The 27,832-nt window shown below is 44.1% G+C and overlaps 1 protein-coding gene across 1 annotated transcript in view; it reads left to right on the top strand.

Annotated features, from left to right (window-relative positions):
* The first annotated feature begins 237 nt into the window (after positions 1 to 237).
* Positions 238 to 27,832, top strand: part of LOC146856543 (homeobox protein Hox-B1-like) — a 53,772-nt gene continuing 26,177 nt past the window's right edge. The window contains exon 1 of the mRNA XM_085654731.1: positions 238 to 1,153. Coding sequence (XP_085510857.1) covers positions 610 to 1,153 — 544 coding nt within the window. The 5' untranslated portion in view covers positions 238 to 609. The remainder of the gene's footprint in view (positions 1,154 to 27,832) is intronic.

Consider the following 27,832-nt stretch of genomic DNA (forward strand, 5'->3'; position numbering starts at 1 on the left):
GGCGCTGTAATTAATAAATGGTGCTTCGGAGACTATCTTGTGCACCCCAGCAAACCCCAGCGCCCCTACATCCATCCATTTCTGGTTCCACGAGAGAGTTTGTGTAACTCAGACCACAGCGCCACACGCACTCAAACTCTTAGATCGCGCGCACACACCCACACGTCAGTCTCCTCCACAAACACGGGCATCACCCGAGCACACTATGCCAGCCCCGTCACCCCATAATGCGCCTACCTTCGAGATCCACCGGTGGTCCAGCCGCGAGGAGCCGGCATGTGCCTCCCTGCGCCTCACAGTCCAGGCACAGGGGCGATCTGTTGCAGAGACAGTTTCCTCACGCTCCCCTGAGTGCTTCGTGAGTGGAAGAGCGAGCGCTGAGTCTGAAAGTTACGACTCGCAGCCATTAGCCCATCACACGCGCCCCCCTGCCAGTGAACCCGGGCCATTGGCCGGGGGGAGCTCACGTGATGCCCTGCCAATATATCGAATTTCATCTTTGCCTCGGCCCCCACCCTCCACCCGTCAGTGGGCTTCGGGAGGAAGTGTCCAACTTGACAGGGTGGTGCAGGGCCAGGCAGGGGTGAGGCTGACAGGGCAGGTGCCACCATGAGGAGCACTTACCCCCAGGAACTGCTGTGTGCCGGGGAGGGCAGTGCCCCCTACCCTGGGGTGTGCAGTAGGGGGGAGCCCAGGCTGCAGGATTCACAGAAGTCATACAGTGCCAGCTGCACAGGGGAAGGCTGGGCAGCCTCTGGCACAGGGGGGCAACTTCAGCTGTCAGTGCACTTTCACCAACCCCACCCACACCACCTGCGGCACCCACCCAGTCAGCAGACGCCGCAGCACCCCTACAGCTCCCCCCACCCAGGTGCCGCCGCCGCCTACCCCATCTCAAGGAGCCGTGCCAGCTGTTCCCACCCTTGCCAGCCCGCCCCCCACAACACAGACTTTCCCGGCTGCAGATCGTCGGGTGCATCGGGGTTTCTAGGCGCCACTCAGGCCTTCCAGTACCCAGGATGTGACCACGACCACTTCGGATTTCTCCTGTCCCTGCCCGCTGAAGAGGAGAGGGCGGTTTCTCCACAGGACACCCACAGCGACCCTCGAACTTTTGACTGGATGAGAGTGAAAAGGAACCCGCCCAGAAGAGGTGAGACGAACAAACTTTCCGGTCGAAGAGCTCGTAAACGTAACACTTAAAGGAAATATGACCTGCGTACTTCTATTAAACCATCGCTGCATAATCGGTGACACTATACAGGACATTCGCTCATTCGTCCTAAGTTCAAATTGCTTGAAACTCACCCAATATATATATATATATATATATATATATATATATATATATATATATATATATATATATATATATATATATATATATATATATATATATATATATATATATATATATATATATATATATATATATATATATATATATATATATATATATATATATATATATATATATATATATATATATATATATATATATATATATATTATCTACTGGCGGTCGCCAGTAGATAGTTATAGTTAGGACCCTGTTTCCATAGGAAATCCGCAACATTCTATTTGGAATAACTTTGGCGCCGGTCGATGAATCCTCGCGAAATTTTCAATATATATATATATATATATATATATATAATATCTCGTAGGAAATACGATTTTTTATGTACAGTTTCAAGCAGGTGAAGTCGCAAAAAGAAAAAAAGAATGTACATTTTTAGAAGATATCTCAAACATTTAAGTTCCAGGAGGAATTCAGAGAAGGGTCCCACATTTTAACGAAACACTGTTTCCTTTCACGAAAAAGAGCAGTTAGTTTAGTGAAACACAAACACTTATGTTTTCCTTTGTAAGAAAATATGATTTTATGCAACGCACTTTTGTTACATTTATTTATTTTAAAGAGTGTCAACTTTAATAAAGTGCTACCTAAAGCGTTAGTACCCCAAAACAACAAGGAACACACTTCGTGATTATGTTTCCTCTCACCCCTTGCCCAATTTGCCCACCATTTCCACCCAGGCAGTTCGCTCCCTCAGTACTAACCACAGTTAAAGTGCCCCGCGCCAAAGCCCCGTGCCATGTCCCTTCTTAATCTCCGCGTTAGGAGGACTGGGTTCAAGAAGATACTTGGGGATTACGATGAGCTTTCGAGAAAACTTCAAAAGTGAAGTGTGTTAGAGATACACTCGTGAGAGCACAGCTGTTACTGTTCCTAAGGCGCACCGAGGGTTTTGTTTAACATTAGCCACTGGGTAAACTTAGGAAATAAATAAATCTATCTATCTATCTATCTATCTATCTATCTATCTATCTATCTATCTATCTATCTATCTATCTATCTATCTATCTATCTATCTATCTATCTATCTATCTATCTATCTATCTCTCTCTCTATCTATCTATCTATCTATCTATCTATTTCAACAGGCATCTTCAGGCATACATATACACACACAACCACGTGCACATACGCCGTGGACACGCGCACATGCACACTTTTGTTGCTGTGCGCACAGTCTTTAATTGATATAAATGTGAGTTGGGTAATAAAAAAAATCTGCTATTGCTCAAGCCCATGTCCGTGTTCATTAATAATTAGAGTTCTAAAATGACGAGCATACGAATACTTTCTAGGAGGGGGAGGATGTGTCGAAGCGAAACTAACAAAGCACAAGAAGTGCCTATATTTCTTCAAGGGCTGGGGTGAGGTGGGCACAAAGGGTTTTTCTAGTGTTAACTGTTTCTAGAGCGTGTGTGGGAGGGGGCCAAAAGAAAAAATAATGACTCGAAAACACGTAGCAAAAGTAACAGAGCGAAAAGGAGTCAAGGCACAAAGAGAAACAGTAAGAAATATAAGTGCGGATGTGTTGAAGTGCCGCTCGTGTCCACCCCCTTAAATAACATAAAAAACAGTAAATATCGCCGGGGCGGTTTAGAATGACTCGATCCACAAGTTATCGGAAAAAGCAGCCATTTTTTTTTCTTCAAAAGGAGGGATGTCCAATAAATCAAGGGTGGTCATCTGATGTCACAGAGCTAGGCGGAGGAAGTTGTGACTCTTTGTGGCAGAGTTTAGAACTAGAAGTGAACTGACGGCAGAGTATGCAGATCCTACATTAAAATAATCAGCACAGCAACACAAACGAGTGTGTGTGTGTGTGTGTGTGTGGGCATCTCTTTCACTCTCCATCTATCTGACCATGCATGTGTCTATCTGCCTGTGAATCCATTTGTCTATTTATTGGTCTTTGTTTGCCAGACACTCTCTAAAACATTCCGCTTGCTTGCCACATGTTCAGCAAACGTAAAAAAAAAAACAGTTAAAAGAATCTAAAACTGTTTGTTGCAGATTGCTTACAGGGGCTAAAAGTTAAAGGCCACCAGAAAATCTCTTTTTGGATGGAAATTAGTTTGTAGCATTAACCATGGAGTCATAAAGGTTGTGTGTGTGTATAGGCTCAGATTTCACTCCTACAAAACCAGTGAAATTCAGCAGTTATAGTTACCTGGGCTGACTATAACTTATGCCTCCACATGGCACTGCTTATAACCTCACACATTACATCACTCATGACATCTCAAATGACATCACTGATGACATCATCCAGTGATTGTGAGTGTTTTCTAAAAGTTTTGTGTTAAACATATATACTAAGGTACAACAAAAGTTAAATTAGTATACTTTGTGTACTACTAATGAGTGATTCCTTTTTTAAAATAGTTTATGTGAGCCGCTGTGTGACTGTCTGTGAGTGGGTGTCTGAGTGACTGTATAAGTGTGTGAGTGGGTCTGTGACTGGTTATATGGGTGTATAAGTGGGTGTCTGAGTAGCTATATGGGTGACAGTGGCTGTATTGGTGAGTGAGTGGGTGTGTCAGTGGGTATATGAGTGGCTCTATGCATAAGTGAGTGGTTGTGTAAGTACTTGTATGGGCCTGTGAATGGATATGTGAGTGGTTGTGTGGGTGTGTGAGTGGGCATATGAGAGGATGTATGGGAGTGTGAGTGAGTGGTTTTGTGGATGATGTCATTAGTGATGTCATCAATGATGTAATTTGTTAACTGCATCCACTATCATTTGCCTCTGACTGTGTGTGAATGCATGAGTCACTCAGCGGGTGTATGAGGTCTAAGAAGGTTTGTAAATGGGTGTGAGAGAGTATGAATGGGGCTGTAGTGGGTATTTGAGTGTCTCAGTGGGTCTATGAGTGGGTGTGTGAGTCTCTGATAGCGGTGGGTGGTAAACTACGCTCCGCAAGTGGAGTTTGTGGAGTTTTGCCACTCTGCATGGAATGCAGATTTCGGCAAAAAACCTGCCAACCGCCGGCAGAGTGGAGTTTACCAGCGTGCTCACCCCTAGACTTCATCTCCAAGAGTAGTGTCCCAGGAGGCGCGTTTGCAGAGTAGGTGAGAAAGGAGGAGGGGCCTCTGAGGAGGTCTGAGCAATCCCGCTGTGGGGGGCTTACTTGTGGAAACAATAGGGGTTCTTGTCCCCCAACGACCCTCAGCAGCCAAGGCAACTTTTTTCCCCAACGACCAGGAGGCGTATTTGCAAAGTGGTTGAGAAAGGGGGCGGATACTCCAACGAGGTCTGACCAATCCCGCTGTGCGGAAATTACTTGTGGCAACAAAATGGATTCTTGGTCTCCCAACATTCCTCAGCAGCCAAAGGGGCTTCATCTGACAACTCGTAGTGTGCCAGGAGGTGAGTTTGTAGAGTGGTTGATAAAGGGGGCAGGACCTCCGCTGTAGGGATCCTTTGCGTATATATATGCAAAAAAGGAGCAGAGAACTTTGGGTAGTTCTCAAGTTTAGGTGGAAAACAGCTCCTGCATAGAGCACCCTCAACACAAGCGACACTCTAAATTTGCTCACCTCCAATCCAAAGCTGTAATACTGTGCCTGGAGTGGTAAAGGGCTTTGGCCATTTTACAGCTCGCCATGGATAGCACTGTTCTAATCCTATGCTTAAAGACTTTGCTGTAGAAATGGCAAAATACTTTGTCCCTTTCTATCTCGACTTGGATGGCACTGTGCTAATCCTACGCTTAAAGATTTTGATAGAAAAGCAGACAATTGAGCTGAGCACATTTAGAGTGTCGCTGCGCTGGTGTTGAGAGTGCTCTATACCGGAGTAGCTTTCCACCTAAACTTGAGAACTACCCATTCAACTCAAATTTTCATGTAATTGAATGAATGAATGAAAGAATTTTATAGAGCGCGCAATACCCGAAGGTGTCTTAGCGCTGTAGAGATCAAAACCAAGAAAAACCTTCTGCCTGAGGACACACCTCTGGCGTAGCTCAAAAACATTTCAGTTTTCAGTTTTTACTGATTTTTACAGATAAATACAAATAGAAAACAATGTGTTTCCTGTCCGTATTTATTCTTAAAAGCAGAAAAAGACAGAGTATTGTGCTTATTGTGAATGACAATCCACGCTATTCTTTGTGAATTCCAGGCCAACTGCTGAGCAGATAGACAGCATGGGGAGGTAAAAAGCAGGATGAGATTACCCTAAATACTGGCATATATTACCATATATCTGTTTATAATGTTCATATTTACTTGTGGGTGAGGTGGTTTGTTGTGTATGGCTGCTTAATTTGCTAAAATGTGAACGACATCAAAGTTTGAGTACATGTTTATCAGTTAAATACCATGTTTATTAATTAAATAAATGTGTACATATACCATTTTACAACACCATTTATTCTCAAAACACAAAATAAATATGGATAAATACCAATAAGATGGTTAAAAAGTAAATATGGATAAATACAGACAGAAATGGTAAAAAAACCTAAATACCATAAAACTGGGAGCCTGAACTATAATGTTACTTTAACTTTTTTTTTTTTTTCAGTGAATTTGTAATCTTTTTTTTAATGTAAAGTAGGATACCATTACTATATCTAACAATAACATCTCTTTAACCTTTTTTTTCAGTGAATTTATTGGATTTTTCAAACATAAAGTAATAGATTATTAACATACCTTACTATACCAAATCCATGACATGGTGTGGGGTTGGGTGCCAGGCCTGGACTGTGTACCCAACCTCCCATGGGCAGCCAGCCTCTATAGTTGAGCAATGCCCTCTCATTTTTTTTCTCAACGCTGTGGATCCACGGTTCTCCTGAGAATTTACAAAGGGACAGCACTGGGCGTCGTGCTCGGTCAAGGGTTCCACTGAATTGTGAAAAACATATTTGTATTTGACTCTGACCCCCTCCCCCACCTCCACACCCATACAAGACCCAGTGTGTCAGGGTACCAGTACACTGCCCCTTAAACTTATTTATTTCCTGGGACACTGGACCGGATTCTTGATTTGATTTGATTTGATATTTATAAAGCGCAACAGTCACCGAAGGCATCAAGCCACTAGAGACCAGCCAAAACTACCAAGGCAAGTGGAAAAAAGACAAGAACTCCAGCTAGCAGCTAGACTGTAAATAGTTAAGTTTTAAGGGCCTTTCTGAAGGGAAGAAGAAGGGGGATAGATCTGAGAGCAAGGGGAAGAGAATTCCAAAGTCTGCTTGCTGCCACCGAGAATGCCCTGTCCCCCCACTTCTTCCTTTCGGTTCTTGGTACAGCCAGCTGCAACTGAAGCGTGGAACGTATTGGTCTGCTGGCAGAATGCCAATTGAACATAGTCTTCAACCTTGAGGGGTAGAAAGCATACATCGATTTATGAACCACGCAAAGAGATTTCAAAACAATGCGCTGTTCAATGGGGAGCCAGTGCAGGCGCTCTAGCCCCTTCCTGGCAGATTCTCTTCTGGGAATATCCAGAATGAGTCTTGCCAAGGCGTTCTGCAGTACCTGGAATTGGTGCTGCAGGCTTTTATTAGCAGCCAGGTCCAAGGCATTACAGTTATCATTTCTGGACATTACCAGGGCCAGTGCTACCTGTATCTGAGCTAGTTGGTGGATAAAAGGAAAGATTTTTTTTAACATACTTATGAGCCAGGAGCATGTAGAGATGGTGCGATTTCCTTGGATACTGAAGCTAAGTTCAATATCCATCAAGACACCAATATTCTTAGCCTTTTCGCTCTGGACAGGACAGCATCCCAGGGATTAAGGCCAGCAGCTACTGTTCCACTTGGATGCCCCATGTCCAAATATCATCACTTCGGTTTTATCTCCATTAAGTTTCAAAAGTTAGCAGACATCCAGTCTGCCACTCTGGTCATGCACCTAGAAACATTTTCTGACAGTGAGCAAAGCCCTTTAGGGATAGCAACCATAATCTGTATATCATCTGCATATGACACCACCTCCAGTCCAAAAGAGTGGATTACAGTTGCAAAGGGGTGCCACATACAGATTGAAAAGAGTAGGGCTCAGAGATGATCCCTGTGAAACTCCTCAGGGTAGAACATAGGAGTCCGAGTGAAAGAACTTTAAATTCACCCTTTGGGATCTCCCTGTCAGAAATGAGGACAGGATGGCTAGGGTTAGATGTGAGATGCCAAGACTCCGGAGTCTGTCCAGCAGCAAGGTAGGAGAGATGGCGCAAAATGCTCAGCTTGAGTCCTAAAATGGCTGCCACTACTATTTCTTCAGTTTGCAACCAGCCAATCAGATGGCATAGTTTGAGTTTGCAGATCCACAAATCCTCAGGAAGGAGTTCAGGTATATAAGATGTTTTTGGGAAAGTTTCATGAAGATTTGTCTCACAACGCCAAAGTTATTAGCAAACCAAAAAATCAATTTCCTATGGAAACATGGTCCCAACTAACAACCCAGTGGAGGCTGTTCCTATATAAAACTGTACAATTCAAAATTCAACAAACTTTGTGACTGATTTTAACGGTCAATGCACTAGTCCTGATATATTAAGAGCAACACATGTATGATGTAACCCCAACTAAATGTCTGTAAATCAGTACATTTTTTAAGGAGCTTCCCTTGATATATTGCCTGTAGCTTAATTTGAAAAAAGTTTGGAATTGGGAATCATATTTAATACAACTATTATTTCTTTCTGACTGAATGTTTTGTTCCATGTGTACATCAGTGGCTTTGAAATTCTGCAAGAGGAGAAGTCCTTGAGAGTCAACAGTGTTCTGGTTTTATAAACCTTTTCAATTCTATTTGCCTCCTATAACTGTGTTCTTTAACACACAATACACAATGTGCTTCAATAATAGTCTTGCTTTAAACAATTAACTAAATCAACAATGGGAATGGGAATGTTGATGAAATCTTTCCAGTAGAATATTAACTGTGGTACCGACCTGCATTTTGGGAAAAGGAACTAAAAACTATAATTGAAAACAATAACAACTCCGAAAAGTTGTGCTGTTCAAAGAATTATTTCAGTCCACAAACTTGATGGAGATCATAACATAACGCTCAAGCCCCTATGATCCAAACAAGCATAATAGATTTCAGTCCCGCTGAAATAAGAATAAACAATGAGAAATAAGGAAATTAGAACAAAATGGAACTTTGAGGGAATTGAGTTACAATTTCTTTTACCATTCCATCATATTGAGAAATGTAGTAGTGTGAAAGCACTTTTCATTTCCATTCGTATGGAATTCAGAGCTTTGTCAGTTCACAAGAGTGTGCAGGATGACTCACAAGAGTGGCAGGGTTAATGTGGTGGCAGAGGAACTTGAGCAAAACCTAGTGAGCAGCATGAGTGAGCAGTTTGGTTCTGTGTGAGTGTGTATGAAAAAGATGTCCCCATATCAGGGGACCGGGTTGAAGAGTTTATAGCGAGTGGTGTTGAGATTTCGTTACTCACAAACTCTAGCTCAAAGATATCAATTATTTTAAAGAGACCCTTTTGAGGACTATGCCAAGCTTTGCACCTTCCTGTAATTAGTTATGAATGGTACAATGGCACTAAGATCTAGAGGAGTATTTTGAGATGACCGTTAGGTTCAGAGGGCACAATGTGAAATGCAAAGTATATGTTTCTGTTGATGGACTGGACATTCTGGGGTGGCATCACCAAGGTTGTTTGGGAATTCATCAGAGCGGAATGGACCTAGCAAGTGCTATGTGTGGATGATATGCAGGTGAGTGAGCGAGCGACTGGTTTAGAGGCAGTTCTTTAGCAGAACTCAATTTTATTTTGCAAAAGCTTGAGAAACTGGAAGGAATCAAGCATGAATTAAACTGAAAGAGGGAAGTGTATCACTGAAGCATAAATTGAGATGTGTGCAGATGATTGTCAGGGGTGAATTAGCTAAGTTACTTGAGCAGCTCTGTGCTGAAAGTGATTGAACTCACCAAATCATCATTGTGACCCATAGTCATTACACTGACAAAAAATAACAAACTAAGGATGTGCATTGACCTCAGAAGCCTTAATAGGGCTATTTGGGTAAAAGATCATTCCCTGCCTAAGCTAGATAAGGTGGTTACTACTCTTGCTGGGGTTATATATGAAGTAATGTTGATTCTGTCGTGTTAAAAAATTGCTTTCCTACTACTCTAGCTGGGGCGAATTTCATTTTCCAAATTGGATATTCGCTCCGCCTAAAACTAGGCAGTGTTGGTGAGTAAATCTAGATATTTCACTGCTTTTTTAACACACAGTCATTCAGTTTTGAAGGATGCTATTTGGGCTTGCCTTAGCTGCTGCCATCTTTCAGCGGGTATGGGTGAGGTGCTCAAGGGGCTCTGTGCTGGTGTTGCATGATAATGTTTTAGCCTATAGGAAGGCCTGAGAGGAACTCTCAAAGAGACTTTACGATTTACAGCAGGCATTCAAATGCAATGGGGTGAGGCTGAGGAAGGACAAACGTGAATTTGGTGTTCATGAGGTAGAATATCTCGGCATGTGATCTCTGGTCAGGTAATTGCTCCACATCCATGGTATTAAATACTATTGATGAGGCAGCAATTCCTGATGATCGGGAACAAGTCAAGGCATTTTTAGAAATGTGTGAGTTTTAGTGAGAAGTTTGTGATGGAAGCGGAACCCCTTCAAAGGCCATTGAATAAGAATGACAAGTTTATTTGTGGAATGGCGGGTGGTGGGTACCGGAGCCTCCTTTCAATGAGAAGTAAATCTTAAAAAAAATATGGGGCAACCTGCCTGAATATACAATATAATGAACAGTGGTTCACTCGGGGGAAGCTCTAACCCTGTGCTTCCTAGGTAGCAATAAAAAAATAATCTGGTTGATGATTTAAAAAAGTTGTTTAATGGTTGTACATATGTAACCTGGTGGTTTGCAAGGACCCAGTGTCTGACGGCTGGTGCACGTGTTTACCTTGGACTTTGTAATCATTTGTTGATCATCGAAAGTGTATCCGTAATTTTATATGCCAAGAGATTATTCCTTGTTCACTTCAATCATGGCGAGCGGTGACTACCGGTATGGTCCTGATGAAGACTCCTCATCAAGTATTTTTATAGGGGTCAAAATGTCGAAGTATAAATGTTGACTTGAAATGGTTGTTTACTGCTAATATTGGAACCTGTATGGCCATTTTGAGCCTAGGTCCAGAGATAACTTAAATCTTGAAGTAAACATTTTTGGTTTTATGTATTGCTGCACACTATTGTTCACTATCCTTCACTAACCCCGATCACTGTACCATCTACTTGAAGCATTAACCCCCTTTCTTGTATTTCTTGTTTTGTTGATGAATGTATATTTGGGGACTTATTACAAGATCTGTACCATCTGCACAACGAGCAGACTATGGGAGAAACAGGAATCAGGATTTCCACAACTGATATTAGTGGAACAATAAAGACACTGTTTAAACCAAAATCCATATTTCAGCCGGTGATGCTACATGATGATCTGGATGTATACCATGAGCAACTCACGTCCGAGCAGAAACGACTCTATAGATCCACCACAAGTGCCAAGCACACACGTAATCAGGAAAACAATTGCTATGTCCAATTAATAAGAAAGCTCCAGGGTAACAACATTATTGTGAGACAATCGGACAAAGGGGGAAATGTGGTGTTGTGGCCTCGCACCTTATAAATGGAAGAAGCACAAAAACAGTTGAATGATATTGAGTGCTATAAAAAGAGTAACATGCATATTGTCAAGTCAGCATGGAACAAACCTTACTCTAGACTACCTGCATGGAAGAGTGGAGGGCTCCTAAGTGATGAAGAATTTCATCTTCTTAAGAATGAGCACCCAGTTGTTCCTGCAGCTTACTTCATTCCTAAGATTCATAAAAACACAACTAAACTTTCTGGCAGGCCAATAATTGCTGCATGTAATATCCTTATGGAAAATACGTCCAAATACATAGATTTTTTTCTTCACGAACATGTTAAAAACTTGCCTTCGTATCTACGGGATACCAGCGATTTCTTGAGGAAGATTAATGAGGTCTTGTGGGACTCAGATTCAGTGTTAATAACGCTGGACGTAACGTCTTTATATACTTCCATTCGCCATACCGATGGAATTAAGGCTATAGAACATTATTTAAATTAAAGACCAATGTATTTATACATGCACAACAAAATGCTTGTCAGTATGGTAACAACATGTTTGGAACAAAACTTTTTTCTATTTGGTAACCAGGTTTATCAGCAAACTAGGGGTGTTGCGATGGGGCCTGATTTTCCCCTAGCTCTGCTTGCTTGCATATGGGTGTATGGCAGGAGCAGGTTCTCAAGATCCAGTTTGCAGACGTATTGAGACAACATGTGCCCTATTGGTTTTGTTACGTTGACGAGCTGTTCCTGATTTGGAGAGGTCCTGAGGAACGGGCCCTCCAATTCATAGAACAGATCAACATGAACGATCTTAATCTCCATTTCACTGCTAACATCAGCAGAGTATCAATATGTTTTCTTGATGTTGAAGTATTTGTAAAGCATGACAAACTTGAGACTAGATTGCATAGGAAGCCTACGGCAGGAAACACAGTGCTACATGCAAAGAGTCATCACCCTAGGCATTTAATACAAAGCATTCCGTATGGGGAAATGCTGCGTATTAAACGCATTGTTATTGTTATTTTGATTTTGTAAGTTCGCACAGCTACCCTAGGGTTTTCCGGCGCCGCCTGAAAGGAGCTAAGAGCAAGAGAGAACGAAATCTACATATTGAATAGCCAAGTTTTTATGCCCCTGCGGAATTTCTCATAAGAAAGTTCAGTTCGGGGAGCTACAAGAAGGGAGTTCCATAAAGAAGGACCCAGATGTGAAAAGGCGCGAACACCCATACGTACTTGTCTCGTCCTAGGAACAATAAACTTAGCCTGAGTGGCTGAGCGGAGCACACGGGATGGTACGTAGGGGTGAACAAGAGTCTTCAGGTAGGGAGGTGCCTTTCCAGATTTTATCTTAAACATAAAACTCAATGCCTTAAACTTAATGCGGCTCTCAATCCTGAGCCAATGGAGATCTCGAAGTGATCCAGAGATGGAAGCAGTTTTAGGAATCTTACAATGCAGCCTCGCAGCAGCATTCTGTGCTAACTGAAGCTTGCGTAACACATCCTTGGTGGCACCCAAGTACAAAATGTTACTGTATTTCAGTCGCGAGGTGATGAGAGCCTGGACCACAGTATGTTGGGTAGAAGGGCGCAACATCCATATGATTTGTTTTAGCCATCTAAGGATTGTGAAGCAAGTAGAGGCAACTCTCACTGCTTGCTGCTTCATAGACAGTTGGTTGTCAATTAGGACGCCCACATTTTGTACTTGGTGTTTAGGCTGAGGCAAAGGACCCACTTCGGTGGGCCAATGCTGGGGGCCCCACAGATCTTTATTTTTGCCCACAATCAGCACTTCCGTTTTCTCGCCGTTGAGTTTCAACAGGTTGGTATGCATCTAATCTGCAATATTCCTCAAGCCGGCTTAAAGTAGGGAGGGTTTAAATGCCCCATCAGCAGAGAGGGAGAAGACAATCTGGGTGTCATCGGCGTATGAAAAAAGGGACAACCCAGCTTCCTCCACAATCCTCGCCATAGGCCTAACATAAATGTTAAATAGTAAAGGGCTGAGGGTAGAGCCTTGGGGAACCCCATAAGGTGAGTTATGAATCTCAGAGCACGCTGTCGGCGAAAAAACCTGAAACGTGCGATTCGTCAGGAAGTCTGCAAGCCACTTGAGTGCCCTGTCGGTCACCCCCAGTAATTGCAAAGCCTGCAATAACACGGTATGCAAGACAGTGTCAAAAGCGGCACTTAGGTCTAAAAGTATAAGTGCCACAGTGCCGCCCACGTCAACTTGCTGACGCACCATATCTGTGACCCCAAGCAGAGCGGATTCAGTAGAAAAGTCAGCTCTGAAGCCTTATTGAGAGCCATGAAGGAAATTTTGGGTGTTCACAAAAGATATCAATTGGAAATTAACGTGCTTTTCCAAAATTTTGGAAAACGCAGGGAGAAGGGAGATGGGCCTAAAATTAGATAGTTGCGTGGGATCAGCGGTGGCCTTCTTTAACAAGGGTAGAACCATTGCGTGCTTCCAGGTAGATGGAACAATAGCCTCTTTTAAAGAGACATTTTCAGCACTGAGGAAGAATGTAACATCGTGAAATTAGCAAGTAAGGATAGATTCCTGCATAGGGGATACACTGTCAACACCATTGATAAAGCTATTAATAAAATCAAAGCCATTGATAGAGATGAGGCTCTTTCATACAAATCTAGCCAACAGGTTAATATCTTGGATCAATCATTACATCCCATAAGAATGATCCTTACCTATAACCGTCAACACCAAGCATTACGCAAAATATTGAACAGGAACTGGAGACTTGTACTAAGTGACCCAATTCTGGGTGAGCACCTATCTAAGAAACCTGATTTAACCTTTCGAAAGGCAAAACCCATGGGCCACAGCCTGGTAAAAAGCAGCACCGAACTGAAATCAACTGGAAATTGCCTCACCTCAAGTAAAGGGTTTTTTAAATGACCCACATGTAAAGCATGTAGATTTGCTGGTAACAGAACATATTATAAGAGCCCATTCAAACCGGACCCTGTACCTATTAAAAAAAGACTTTCATCTTAGACTGAATTCGCTGTGTATGTGCTGGAGTGTCCCTGTGGACTACGCTATATAGGTAGCACCAAACTGCCGGTACACAAGCGAATAGTCCAGCACATAAGAGCAATCACGAACAGCGATGCAGCATATTCAGTGGCACAACATTTTGGGGAGCACCATGGCGGCAGCCCGGAACACCTCAAATATTTTGTCATCGATTCTATTGCCCCATTGAGGAGTTGAGGCAACCGCGAGGCCCAACTGCGCCTACTGGAAACTAGGTACATACTGGAACTTGATACAAAACACCGTTTGGGCTCAATGCAAGTGAAGATTTCTTCACTTGCTTATGATGAGTTTACCCTTCAGCCAATTTGCACATTAAGGTTTTATTACATAATTGTTTTAAACTACTAAGCCCTTCAGTCACATAGTTCTTTGTCTTTTTTGTAAAATAGCACTTGGCACTTTAGAATCCTTGTGGATTTACTATGGTGATACACAATCCACTAATACTCAATTACAGTAGGTCATGGAGGAGAATTAAAGCCCACTTAGGGCATAATAACGGGTATTAACCCAGTGAGTTCTAAGCTAATACCACCCAAAACCGGTGAAATAGTAATTGATATTGATTTTTAGGGTAAATACAACTATGTACTGACATTGAATTGCTTTTTACCATATCAATATTTTAACAACTCATAATATTGCTTTTTATCACAGTATTTTAACTATGCAGGTTTTAGCGGATTATTGCATAAATAAGACAGAAATCAAGTCGTCAAATGCATTTGGTGTTTTAGCTATTTTGATATTTTAACATTATGAAATATTAATTGATTTAAAATCAACAATGATCCGTATTTTTACCTGGAAAGTGCAATTGCTGTGCATCCCGATGAAAGTGCTTTACAACTCTTCTATGTCTATGATGTTGTCATCTGAGTGATCACGAGTTAAGCACTGGCACTTTAAATGTTTGTAAGGCACTACGCAATGCGTCATGTGATCGAGGCCTTTGGGAGGCCGAAACGCGTTATGGAAGAGGTGCGGGGCATCAAATAAATTTGTTTTGCACTATAAACTGGGTTCTGCGTTCGTCTGTTCCAGGGAAACTGGAGTTTGGAAGGCGAAGCTGTCAATATATATTTATATACATATACATATATAAAGAGTTTTCTTTATAGCACTATTACTTTGAGAGTGCGTGTATATTAAGGATAAGCGAGATATATATATTCTCCACAAAATTCAAATGAAGCGCATTCTCAGAGGAATATACACAGCAGTGCTTCAATGTAATATTCACTAATGCATTTTGACTATGAACAGACTTGCTCCTCTGTTGTATCTGTTGTGGAGTGTTGTTATCTGTGAGGTTAACAATAACAAGTGGGACCATCAGAACAAGACAGTAGGAAGAGTTTCTTTGCCCGTTTTCAGCTTGTACTCTTTACTTAATTGAAATTGTATTATATAGCACCTACTACCCCGACGAGGCATAGAAGCAATTTTTGGCAAGTAGAACGCTACTCCAGAACCCAAAGGAGTAGTGGTGGATGAGTACAGGGAAATATAAGTTGTTAATGAGAGCAGCGGACATGGGAGCCTGTTAGTTTGATTGAATAGACTAAAGAAGGGATAGAAGCAGGAAGACTCCAGATAGTGTACTTTGGGACATCATATTAGATAGATGAGGTTTTAATTAATACATTATTTAATTATTTCTTTTTTAGGTTTATATAGGTGAACTTGACCCAAAAGTATCAGAGTGCTTTATATGAGCAACAGTTGCATTACAGACGGACATATTCATTTTTATAAGGATCGGGGAAATTAAGTGATTTGCGCAGAATCACAGGATGTTGAGCGTCCCTGCTAAGACTGGAACCCGGTTCCCCATCTTCGAGGTCAACTGTTCTAGACATTAGGCCACATCCTCTCCCCATACTCATCTGCCTGCAGAGTACCTCACTATGCAACAGTACTATTACTCAGCATATTATTTAGTGCCCCTTTTTATCTAAGACAACCTCATCAAAAATGGGGTGCATGATTAATCACATACCTTTATAAAAGTACCTCATACTTTAAACCAATACTACAGTGATTTACATTGTGGATAATAACACCAGTTTTGGGCTGGGCTAAATTAAGTACCCCTTCTGAGCGTGTGTGATTTGTACCACAGTTTGTTTTCATCAAATTACTCAAATAAGAAGGGGAATATGAGTGAATATATTGATCGTTATCAGTAATTCGCTGATCTAGATCTACAATCTGAATTTTAAGTTGTGTGTGTGAATGGGCGTCAGACACAGGTATGTTCCGACCACAGTCACATTAGGTCTTCCTGCTACCTTGGCTTGATTTGGGGTCTCATTGTGGAGAATTGGTACTGGAAGACATGATGGCCACCAACTGCAATCATGTTTGCACTTTACTTAGAGAATGAAAATATACAGAGCTGGCAAACAAAACTCACCGCCATACTCTGCTCATGACCTCACACTTGGTATCATTGACATCTCAAAGAACCTAATCAATTACACCTCTGTTGGCATCATGCTGACATCCCATACAACATGACAATGAATACGGTTTGTTAGGAATAAAGTCTGGGCACAAGGTGTGGTGAAAGGCCGCATCGCCTTCCCAGCCCCCAATGCACACGATCAACGAACATGCGCAGTTCATTCTTTGGAGCTGACGTTATGGAATCCAATGGAAATAAATAGCACCACTGCACATTGCCAAACGTCGTGTGTTTTTGCCTTAGATCACCACGCATAGATAGTTTGGGAGGAAAGAAATAAGAGTGCAGTGTCTGGACAAAGGCAGACTCTAGAGCTTGAACCTAACTGTGCAATGCCAAACGTCATCCATGTTGGGCTCTGTGGACTCAGTCTGTGGGATGTTAAATCTGCAGTTTCACACTTTCGTGACAGAATCAACCGCACAGAGGGTTGATGGGCCAAGTTCAGTTCTCTGGAGGAAGAGAGTCTGGTCTCCAGCCAATTCTTGCAATCTCTTAGCATGAATCTACTCCACCTCAAACATTGGCCGAAGGACCTATGCAAATTCATCAATCATGTTACATCTCAGCCATGTTGCACCCAGCCAAAAGCCATGCACAGCTGGTTTTTAACAACCAAAGGTGGTCTGGAGGGAAGGGCCAAAGAGCGCATCTTGTGCTAAGTGCTTACTTGATATGGCCAAGGACTGCATGCTCATTGCTTTCTAGACTTGTGCCTTTGTTAGAGTTACCGAGGGTCGGCTTTAGGGCACTGGTGCGGCCGCACTGGGCGCTGCCCTGGAGGGGGCATTGACCTCAGGGGGCGCTGTGTTTAGAAAATAAGTTGCAATTTAAGAGCACCTGCTGCAGAGCACTGTGTGCGTCCAGTTTTCAGGCAGCAACAAAAAATGTCATGGTAAGTCTTGAGATTAATGTTCCTGCTAGAGAGATGGTCAGAGTTTTGTCTACTGGCAATTTTGACTGGCCATAAAGTATTGCTAACAGGCCTGTTGCAAAGAACAGATTTGTATTTTATGTGCATAGCTGAGGGATAGTAAAGCCAGCCTATACCAGTGCCTTAAAGCGAATGAAATGCATGTAACAGAGGGGCTATGGAGAGATGAGGAACATGTTTGCTGGGTAGTAGTGAGGGAATCCATGGAGGAGGTCTTGGACGGGGGTAGCCCAAAAAAGATTGTTGCACAAGGCACCACCAGCGCTAAAGGCGGCCCTGGAGTTAGCTCTAGGGCCGCCTTTAGCGCTGGTGGTGCCTTGTGCAACAATCTTTTTTGTTAGCTGTATAATTTCCCCCTTAAGTTACCAGCATCGACTGCTCTTAACGTTGGGCCATCTTCAGTTCATCTGAGGTATAGACTAACGGCCTGATTCCGAGTACCGCCAAACCTGTGGTGGAGGTGCGGTAGCAGTCAGAGACGGCCGCACCAGCGGTCCAACAACCATATTAAGAGTACAGCTGTCGAAGCATTTCTGGACCGCTGCAGTCTGGGGAAGCAATATGCATGGCAGTGCCGCTGCTGCACCGCCATGCATATTACGAGTTTCCCCACCACCAGCCTTCTCATGGAGGTGAACCTGCCAAGAAAAGGCTGGTGGTGGGGAAACAAAGGAGGCCCTACAGGGCCACCTGTTGCCCCTGTGCATGAGGTTACATGCGGGTGGGCACATGCTGTGCCCCCCTGTGTGAATTCACCCATGTTCCTGCATGGCATGGACTACTCAGTCCATGCCGTGCAGAAACGTCCAGTGGCAATCCCACGGCCGAGCAGTTATAAGGCTCACTATGAGTCTTTAAACTCTACTACTGCGGGACCACCACGCCGCCTGCCAGACAACGAAATTGCTTGTAATCTGGTGGGTAGCGGTCGAGTTTGGCGGTCCTAGGGTCAGGCGCTGGCATTGCTGCCCATTTCAGGATCGCCAAACTCGTTATCAGACGCTTGGTCTTTAACAATCTCTTTATTTGTCTTCTCATGAACACACTCTTTGTCACACGTTCTCCTGCTTACACACTGTAGTAATCAATGTCGTCAGTGATGTCATTGAGGATGTTATTTGAGGTTTCATCAGTGATGATGACATGTGTGAGGTCATAACCACATGGCAGGGACATGAGTTAAGGTTTGCACACCTTACAATAGCTTGAAAATTGCAATGTTTTTCGGTGTCCGATTGCAACCATAATGTAACCTTTACCAAAGTTTGGTGAGGGACCATAAATAAAAATTAGATGTGCAAAAAAAAGAATGCAATTCTACCTAGAATCATTGAAGGAAGAAGCACGGGCAAAGCCAATAGGTGTGACCTTGCCCCGATTTTAATTGTTCGTTTTTTATTTGCTAGCATTTACCACAAAAATAAAAATAAAATAAAAAAAACTAAACATGGCTGTTGTACTATACATTTTATTATTCTTATTCTTAGTGCAAGAAACAAGACGAAATTATCAAATAACCAGCCACTCAAATCAGAAGCCACAGTAATGCAACTTAAAACAGTTTACAACATTAAAATGGAGATGAGAAAGAAATCACCATCTAACTGTGCACCCAAAGAGCAGGCAAAAGAAATAGCTGGTTTTTAAGGTTAATAAAATTAAAAACGCACTTTAATCCAACTTTTTTGCTTAAGAGAAAGGAACTATTTTTAGACGGGCGTGATCTTTGTGCAGGCAGTCGCGTCTCCTGGAGGTAAGCGCGATGAGGGGGGGCGGGGCACAGGGGCGTTGACCGATGACTGAAATAGATTTATTTATTTATTTTATTTCCCCTAGTCCGTCGTCTGTCGACCCCGCACCGCCCCCTTCCCACCACACTTACCTGCAGGAGCTGCGACTATGTGCAGGCATTCAAAGTGAAGGGAGCCAACTGGTAAGGTGGACTGACTCAGCACTGATTACCCATCTCCCCAGCGCCCACTTCCCTGATCCTAACGCCTGCCTGGCATGCACTGGAGCCTGTCCAGTGCCCACACCGCGTGTCCTTTGGACACACTCTCTCCTACTACCCCAAACAAAGAGCCTGCTGAGAATGTTCTGTACTGACTTGCACCTCCCCCCACACATGCTACTCCTTCCTTCAGTGCCAAATGAACATGCCTGTTCCAGCAGGTACAGTGCACGGTCTTCAACCACACACTGGACCACTCCATATTTCTTGATTGCCTGCAGACCCATGCGTAGGGATTGACTGTCAGGCAGGCCCTGGGGTCACTGAGCATAGATCCAGCTGATGCAAGGCATGGCCTTCAGCCATCTCTGTGCCACTGTTTCTGCCCCCTGTACATGCTGGCATTGATTTTAGTAAGGTCTGCAACATATTCTCAGTTGGCGATGAGTATAGACTGCAGCTGGATCCTGGACCCGGTGAACAGAGGCGCTCTAGGCTTCAAACGGGTGCCGAGCAGCGAGGTCGGTGTGCCATATTGCTCCCACCCCCTTCCCGGGATCCCTGAGGCTTCAAACGGATTGCCTCTAAAATAAACTCGTTTCTCTCCACCATTGTACTTTTTTGGCGGATTTTTCTCACTGTAAATATTTTTCACACAGTAGTCCTCGGAAGGGTGAACCTTAGCGCGCTCATACCTCCGTGACTCCGCACTCCCACTCTGGTCCTGATGAAAGCCTGTTGAACACACATTGAGGCAGAAACATGTTGACCGCCAAGGAGTGAAACAGGTCTTTTATTTTTTGACCTTCACTCCCCTTTTTAACTTTCCCAATTAGCAAAACGAATAAAATTTACTTTTTTGACTTAATTGGCATTTTTAAATTCACTGTCACCTCACTTGAACCCCGCTCCGCAGTAACCTGGCGTCGCAGCACACTGGGATGACATTCAGTCATACCCAGTGGAGCCCGATGATGAAGCATGTCACCAACCAGGTTGGCGAGTGAGGGCTTTATACATAACGGGCTGTGTACATAATGGGTATAGCCAGTAGAGGTCTACGTGTTTCTCAACAATATAAGTGTTTGTTTTGAACCTGTGGACCCATGCTCCTTTGATATACAGTGCTCTGTTTACATAACACTGACTTTGTTGTTTCCTAGACTGCAGCTGTGCCATGTGCATACAGGTAGTGGATTTTGCCATGTCTTTTGGGAACTGCAATGCATCGGTAGCAAACAGAATGGCTTTAGTGGTGCTTGCATTATCAATATTTAAAACATGCCTAGGGGATTTTTTATCAGGAATACATATTTTATACATCCACATGAATACTTTGCATGCAACTTTCCAAGATCAAACGTATATGGACATATTTTATGGTTCAAATGTTTCATACTAGCTTAAGCTATAAAAAATAAAATAAATACTTGGAAAAGGGATGTAGGAGGCTGAGTGACATGTTTCAGTCAGGCAGGGTCAGGCCTTGATACACTGCTTAAACAAGAGTTTACGCTTCAGAGAAGGAAAGCATGCACTACTTCCAGATATGCCATTGGCTGATAAATCTCACCTTTCAAGAAGCTGTCCTGCGCCCGCTCACACTGTATGAAAAATAATGGATGCCACGCTTACAAAGGGATTCATCTCTAGGAAGCATTCCATAATGGTGCTGGGGTAACTGAGCTATTAGCGGGCGTATCATAAGCCATGGATAGAGTACTGGAGAAGGAAAGCGGGTATGGAGAATGGGATGAGCCCTAAGGGTTGATGAATGTGTCCCTGGGTCAGGACAATCCAGTTGCTTAGTTCGCTGGCTCCTCATGCCCCAACATCTCAGGTTGATCTACCACAGCAGGGGATGTGATTAAGAGGAAGGAACAGTGACTCATATATGGTGTGTACTAGGGGCACTCATATCATTTTGGAAGTACTGAGCCATAACATGAAGTTTCTGGATTCCCGATTACTAATATTGCTGCAGTTCTGATATTGGGCCTAAACGCCCAACCGGCCGAGCGAGCCACTTCAGCAGACTGGTCAATGATACAGCGCTTCCCGAGCACGGCCTCGCAGCTAATAGCGCTCCCTTGGAGGAAAAGTAAGTTGCCATAGAATTCCCGTGGCTGTCGAGACTTTGGCAGACACCAGCAATGGAGGAGATGGTGGCAGACACCAGCAATGGAGGAGATGGTGGCAGACCTAACGCTGGAGGACCCACAGCTTCACCAGAGTCTGGAAATCCCCCCTAGACCATCTCACACAACTGACAACATGCCCGCCTCACCTACAGACACCTAGGCTGGATAACACAAGCAAAAGTATGCTTTAGTTACAGGCAGGACAAATTATCATTCACAATGACAGTGGGAATAGTGTTTAATAATCCCTCCTAAAGAAGATCTTCCACACAACCAACGAAAATATAGGCTTTGACAGATGATTTCATAATCAATAATAAAGGCTTATTAGCTTTGTCAATGCAGGTGACATTTGCCATACGTTATTAAAAGTCACACTGTTTGGCCTTGACACACTCACAATGAACATTTTATAAAATGTCTCTCTTTTACAAGGCTCCCAACAAAGGGTCAGACACTTCATATACGTAAAACCATGAGAGCTCTTAAAGCTGACACCATCTTCTCCTTGGGTGACTAATGCTTGGTCCTGAGAGCAGTGTCATTACAAAGGCCCCCGAAGCCCATGCAGTGCGGGGAGGGGGTGCCCGAGCTCCAGGGATCCCTCTCGGCACAGTACCATGACCTGAGAGCTCCTGAGTAAGTCGGGAGGGGGCCCCTCCAAGTACTTTTCAGGGGGGCGTGGCCTCAACTTTAGTTCGCCAGTGCCTGAGAGCTCCAGGCTCTGTTTCCCCCTGAAGATAGTAAATACTGTAGAGGACCCACCACTGCTCCTTGGCTGCCCCAAGAACAAAAGAAAACTTCTGCTTGCAGCCCTATCCTCTGGGTCACCGGGAGGAATGATATCTAAATTTTAAGGCCGCCCGAGGCCTTTTTAGGAGATGTGCTCAGCCTTGAGATCTTTCCTTTGAAGTGGCTTCACCACGCCAATCTGGACAAGCCAAGGGGCTCTTTCTGGCTGGTCGACTGTCACAACAGCTGCTCCTCTAAGGGGGCATTTAAAAAATGTGCATGATGCCACTCAGCTCCCCCAAGGTAAAGAGTAAATCTAATCAATTGTTTATTTTGCAAAAGGGTAGGGTATGCCCTGATGTGGGTCCCGTGCTCACAACACCATTGGATTCAAGCTAGCCTGGCTGATGAAGGGTGATGTCCTGAAAACGGTTCCAGGATGCTTGTTTCCGGTCCAGGGAGGAACTGGCTTGGCAGTTCGGACTGGACCGTTCCAATAAAGAACAGGGTCAAGACCAATTTGCATATGGCTGGGTCCAAACTGGGGTGGTGTGGTGAGCAAAAGAATGATGGATTAAACCCAGATCCTTGTGACTGGGGGTGAATGTTTGCATTATCCAGCATTCCTTCCATCAAAAGTTTCTTTTGCATATGTTGCCCTAAGTGGGAATGGTATACCCAGACGCGGGTCCTGTGCTCACACCACTGGATTCAAGCTAGCCTGGCTAATGAAGGGTGATGCCCTGAAACCGGTCCCAGGGTGCTTGTTTACGGTCCAGGGAGGACCTGGCGTGGCAGTTTGGGCTGGACTATTCACATAAGGAACAGGGCATATGGCTGGGTCCAAACTGGGGTGGTGTGGTGAGCAACAGAATAATGGATTAAACCGAAATCCTTGTACCGTGGTTGAATGTTTGCATTGTCCAGCATTCTGTCCATCAATGGTTTATTTTGCATATGTCCCCCTGAACATAGTAAATCCTGTAGAGGACCCACCACTGCTCCTTGTTGGTCCCCAGAAAAAAAGAAAACTTCTGCTTGCAGCCCTATCCTCTGGGGCACCAGGAGGAAAGAAATCTAAATTTTAAGGCCGCCCGAGGCCTTTTTAGGAGATATCCTCAGCCCTGAGATCTTTTCTTTGAAGTGGCTTCACCAGGCCACTCTGGCCAAGCCAAGGGTCTCTTCCTGGCTGGTTGTCTGTCACAACAGCTTCTCTAATGTCTAAGGGTGCATTTAAAAAATGTGCATGATGCCACTCAGCTCCCCCAAGGTAAAGAGTACATCCCATTAGGGGTTTTATGATCCGGAAAGATAGACCGGCTCCCAGGGTGTCCACTGCAATGGTAGCACACAAATTGCTATTTTGTTTGCATGGGGGTTTCAGCCTCTTGCTCCTTGTGGTGGGCTCCATCAACCAGTTCCACTTTCCATGGCCCTCTGGAGCTTAGAATGTGTCTGACCTTCTTTCTGTCTTTTCCTCTCCTATTTTTTAGAAAGCATTCCTCTGCAAGCTGATTGGCCTCACCATTTCCTTCAGCTATTTAGTCTCTTCCCATAAGACATGCTGCTTCACAAGCATGGTCAAAACCCAAGTCCCTTGTCCAGCTCTGTAGTCACCAGGCATCTGGGCTGATGACTCCACAAGGAAGTCTTTTCATCCGAGGGATACTGTCCACCAATCTCCTTTTCAGAGCAGGCAGTTCCTTCTTTTCTCCAAGCAGCCTACAGCTACCCTATCGTTGGCCTTCCCCAGGCTGTACCCAACCTGAATAGGAAGCCTGCGATCAGACATCCTGGAGCTTGCATTCTAGTAAGTCTCACCCAAGGCTGGCTTCCATCCAGTATTTATCTGAACTTTGCTGACAACTATGTTTATTCTACTGGCCTAACTTTTGGAAGAGTTTCAAGCAGTTCTTGACATGTGTGTATCTCTCCCCAAATGATCAAACCATAGTTTGTGTCCTCTAGTGTCCTGAGGACGGATGGATGGGGCTAGGAGCTCCCTGTCAGGGAGACCCAAAACAAAAGATAGGGAGTCTTACTCTCCCAACTACTCCTAAATATATTGGGTGTACCACTTCTAGAGACAGAATGGAGTAGGAAGGGGGCAAGGACTGGCCTGACATTTCGAAGAGGCGTATGTCTCCTCCTTTTGAGAGGAGCATGGTCCACTTCAAATTACCTCCGGAACGTTCCTGCAATCTACTCCTCAGTCTGGCCTAGGCTCTTTCCAACCTCCATCTTAAGTGCCACTCACAAAGATGAGATGCAAAATGGCTTCCTGTCCCCACACGTAGAGCACTAGAGGGACACCGATTGCTCACCATAATCCACGCTTGCAAGACGTTCTGTGGACATGCACGCTCTATAAATGTCCTTTGAGAGCTATCCAGTGTTCCTTACTACTGCAGTCCACATACTCCAATTTACACAGAGGTTACAGTGCATAAGAATCCATTGGAGAGGCTTACACACAGCAGAGGTCAAAATAACGGAGGTCAGGAATCGAAAAAACTGAGTTTTCACATACTAGAATCCCTTTTGCTAGCCGTTTGAATTGGCAAAGATGAGCAATTCTGCAGTTCCGTCGTTCATTAAAAACCTGGTTATTTAATCAATAATTCTTTCCATATTTCTGATTTCATCCAGTACTGTCCAGGCGCCGGGAAACCCTTTTTGGGTAGCTGTCGCGCCTTATAAATCCAATAAATAAATAATAATAATAAAATCACGCTTTACAGTAATGCGCACATATGTGAAAAGTCTTCTTAAACTTTGCACAGTTTACCTGGAATATCTGAGCCAGCGTATCCGTCACTTAGAAGAGCTCCGCAGATATACGCGGCCGCACTGCAGTCATACGGGAGAACTACCTTGGCACTTGGAGAGAGCACCTCTGGCACATTTCAGCAAAGCATAGAAACTTGGCCAAGCACTTGTGGAATACTTAAGTAGAACCTTTCTGACATTCAGCAGTACCACAGCCCATGTGCCCGATAACAAACAGCTTGTTACATTAAGTTTCTTTGATAGTACACCCAGCATCCTCTGTACTGATTGTTTTTGGAGCTCTCGCGCAAACTTGAGAAGCGCCCTGGCATTTGCAGCTGCACCTAGTTTTACTGAGCATTACACTGCCTCATTATGCAGGGCACTTTCTATCTGGGGCACCATTATGTCATTGCTGCCCGCTTCCTAGCATAACACGAGCAGTGTTTTGATTTTCTTGTAGCGTGTACGCAAATAGGACAACCCCTAAGACTACACTGAATCATCAGTGTGTATATATCAAAAGAAACATTGGTTGATCTGGTCTCATTTGTGTCACTGCTTGTAGAGAATTTGCTATAACCAAGAATAGCATAAAACATATAGAACTAAGGAAAGAGATCAAATTGTGTGATGGCTTGTATATTTACTGTAACCCTATTGAATTACGGCACAGTGCTTGTGCTGTGTATTTACGCCTGCCTAGCAACATATACACTATACACATCCTCAAGTGCTTAGCATTTTTATATGTCAATTAACAGTTTTTTGATAGTGTAAAGAAATGTAACTTATTAATATTAACACCAATTATTAGCACTGGAGGGCAGATTCACAAATGATGTCTCCCAATCTGTGCATGCTCCTATTCATATATGCAAAACCACTTTTTTTTGTGTGGCGGCTCCTCCGCTACGTCAGAGAAGGGTCGCCCCACTGCTCAATAGGAAAAATACAATGATTATAGCGGGGAAAAATACAATGATAATAACGTACCCTTATTATCATTGTATTTTTCCTATTGAATTCAGTGGCTCTTGAGACGCGTCTGGGCGGAGCAGGGAAGGAGTGATTTCCGCTCTTTCAGTGGGCACGACTACTTGACCGGCCCTATCGGGGCAGCCAAACAGTCAGGTGCACTCTGCATCTTCTTTACCAGGCGGCATTACACAGCCTGGTGAGGAACATGCAAAACCTCCCAGTCCCTGTCTGAGCGCCGATCCACAGCGCTCAGACCAATCACAACGCTGCATTGCAGCGCTGTGATTGGCTGTGGGAAGGCTGGGTGCTTCCTGCTGCCGGGACTGCAGGAAATAGGAAGCTGAAGAAGAGGGAGGGGAGCCGGCGGCTGGCAAAAAGGTAAGTGTTTTTATTTTTATAATCCCCCTCTCACCACTCCCATCCGGTAGCAGCCGCTACTGCAAATCAATGAAAATAATTTTCATTAGTCGTGCAAATATAGCCAAGAGCAGGGCCAGCATTTTGATAGGTTCTAGCCATGGCCAAGGACATCCACTCCTAAAATAAAAAAAGGACTAGAAAAAATATTTGTTAATGTTTCCTGGAGAGGTCATTTTGGGTCCATCTAGAGATATAAGCTACATGCACAATGTTGGTGAAGGATCACCAGGAGCCCTCTGTGCCTGTGGCCCCTATAAAGACTAATAAGGTTTCATAGCACAGGTTTAGTGCAGAGTGAGTGGGTGTTTGCTCGCGGTGGGACAGGTTGACACATCGGCCCTCTTTCTTGGTTTCTGTTCGCCTTCTGCACAGTTCAACAAGTCACTGCGTGTGCGTGTGTTTGCTCATCACCCTCTTGAACTGGTTTTCCCAGCTGCCACTGCTGCTTCGCGTTTGACCTATGGTCAGAACCTGCGTGTGGCGCCCTGCCCCATCCCTCCAGAGCACACACCCTGCCTTCAGACCAATGTTTATCCTAGGTGTGCGTGCTACTTCTATTTACATGTGCGTCATCGGCACGTACGGCCGAACCCATGCCCCCAAACTGGGGCGTGGGAGTTATGAAAACTGGGTGCCCCTGCATTGTTTCAAAGTCCGGGAAGTTACGATCCTATGACCAGAACTTTCCACCAAAGCCCTGTGCAACTTCTCAACTGCTGCAAGTTGGGATTTGTTTGACATCTTTTTAATCAAAGTTCAAAGCTCTTAAAATACACACACATGACTCAAAGATAACGAAACCCCACACCTCTGGCAATTCCTTGGGCGCCCAAGCTGGGCATGGTGGTTTCTTTTGTCCTCCTCGGGCCACTTCAAAGTGCTGTGTGCGGTCGGGAGAGAGAGAGCTAACTCGGGGATGAATAGGAGAACCAAAGGGGGTGGAGCAGGGGTGAATAACTGTGGGGGAGATTGAAAAAGCTGTATGGTCACACAGACTCAGGAGTGAGGCTCCACCCGAACTGTGTATACACCTTATGCACTAAATTCTGTTGATTCTGTGATTTACCCACTGGTGGCGCCCGGTGCGACAATCATTTTTGGCGCCCCCAGACCCCATGACAGCCGCCTTGGATTCTCTCACTACCACCGGGCATAAGTGCCCCTCATCTCTCCACTCATAAGTTATTGCTAAACACAGCTCCCCCCCTGAGGTCTCAGTGCGGCCGCACCAGTCGCACTGCCTTAAGGCCGGCCCTGGATTTACCACTCAATTGTGACTTCTTTCGGTTTGACAGACAAGCACACCAATACTTTTTTGACCACCGAGAACTGTAAAATACATGGATGAATTAATGAATGAGTAACATTTTCTGAGGTTAATTCTGAAAGC

The sequence above is a fragment of the Triturus cristatus genome, chromosome 4_1, assembly GCF_964204655.1.
Source record: "Triturus cristatus chromosome 4_1, aTriCri1.1, whole genome shotgun sequence".
Taxonomy (NCBI): Eukaryota; Metazoa; Chordata; class Amphibia; order Caudata; family Salamandridae; genus Triturus; species Triturus cristatus.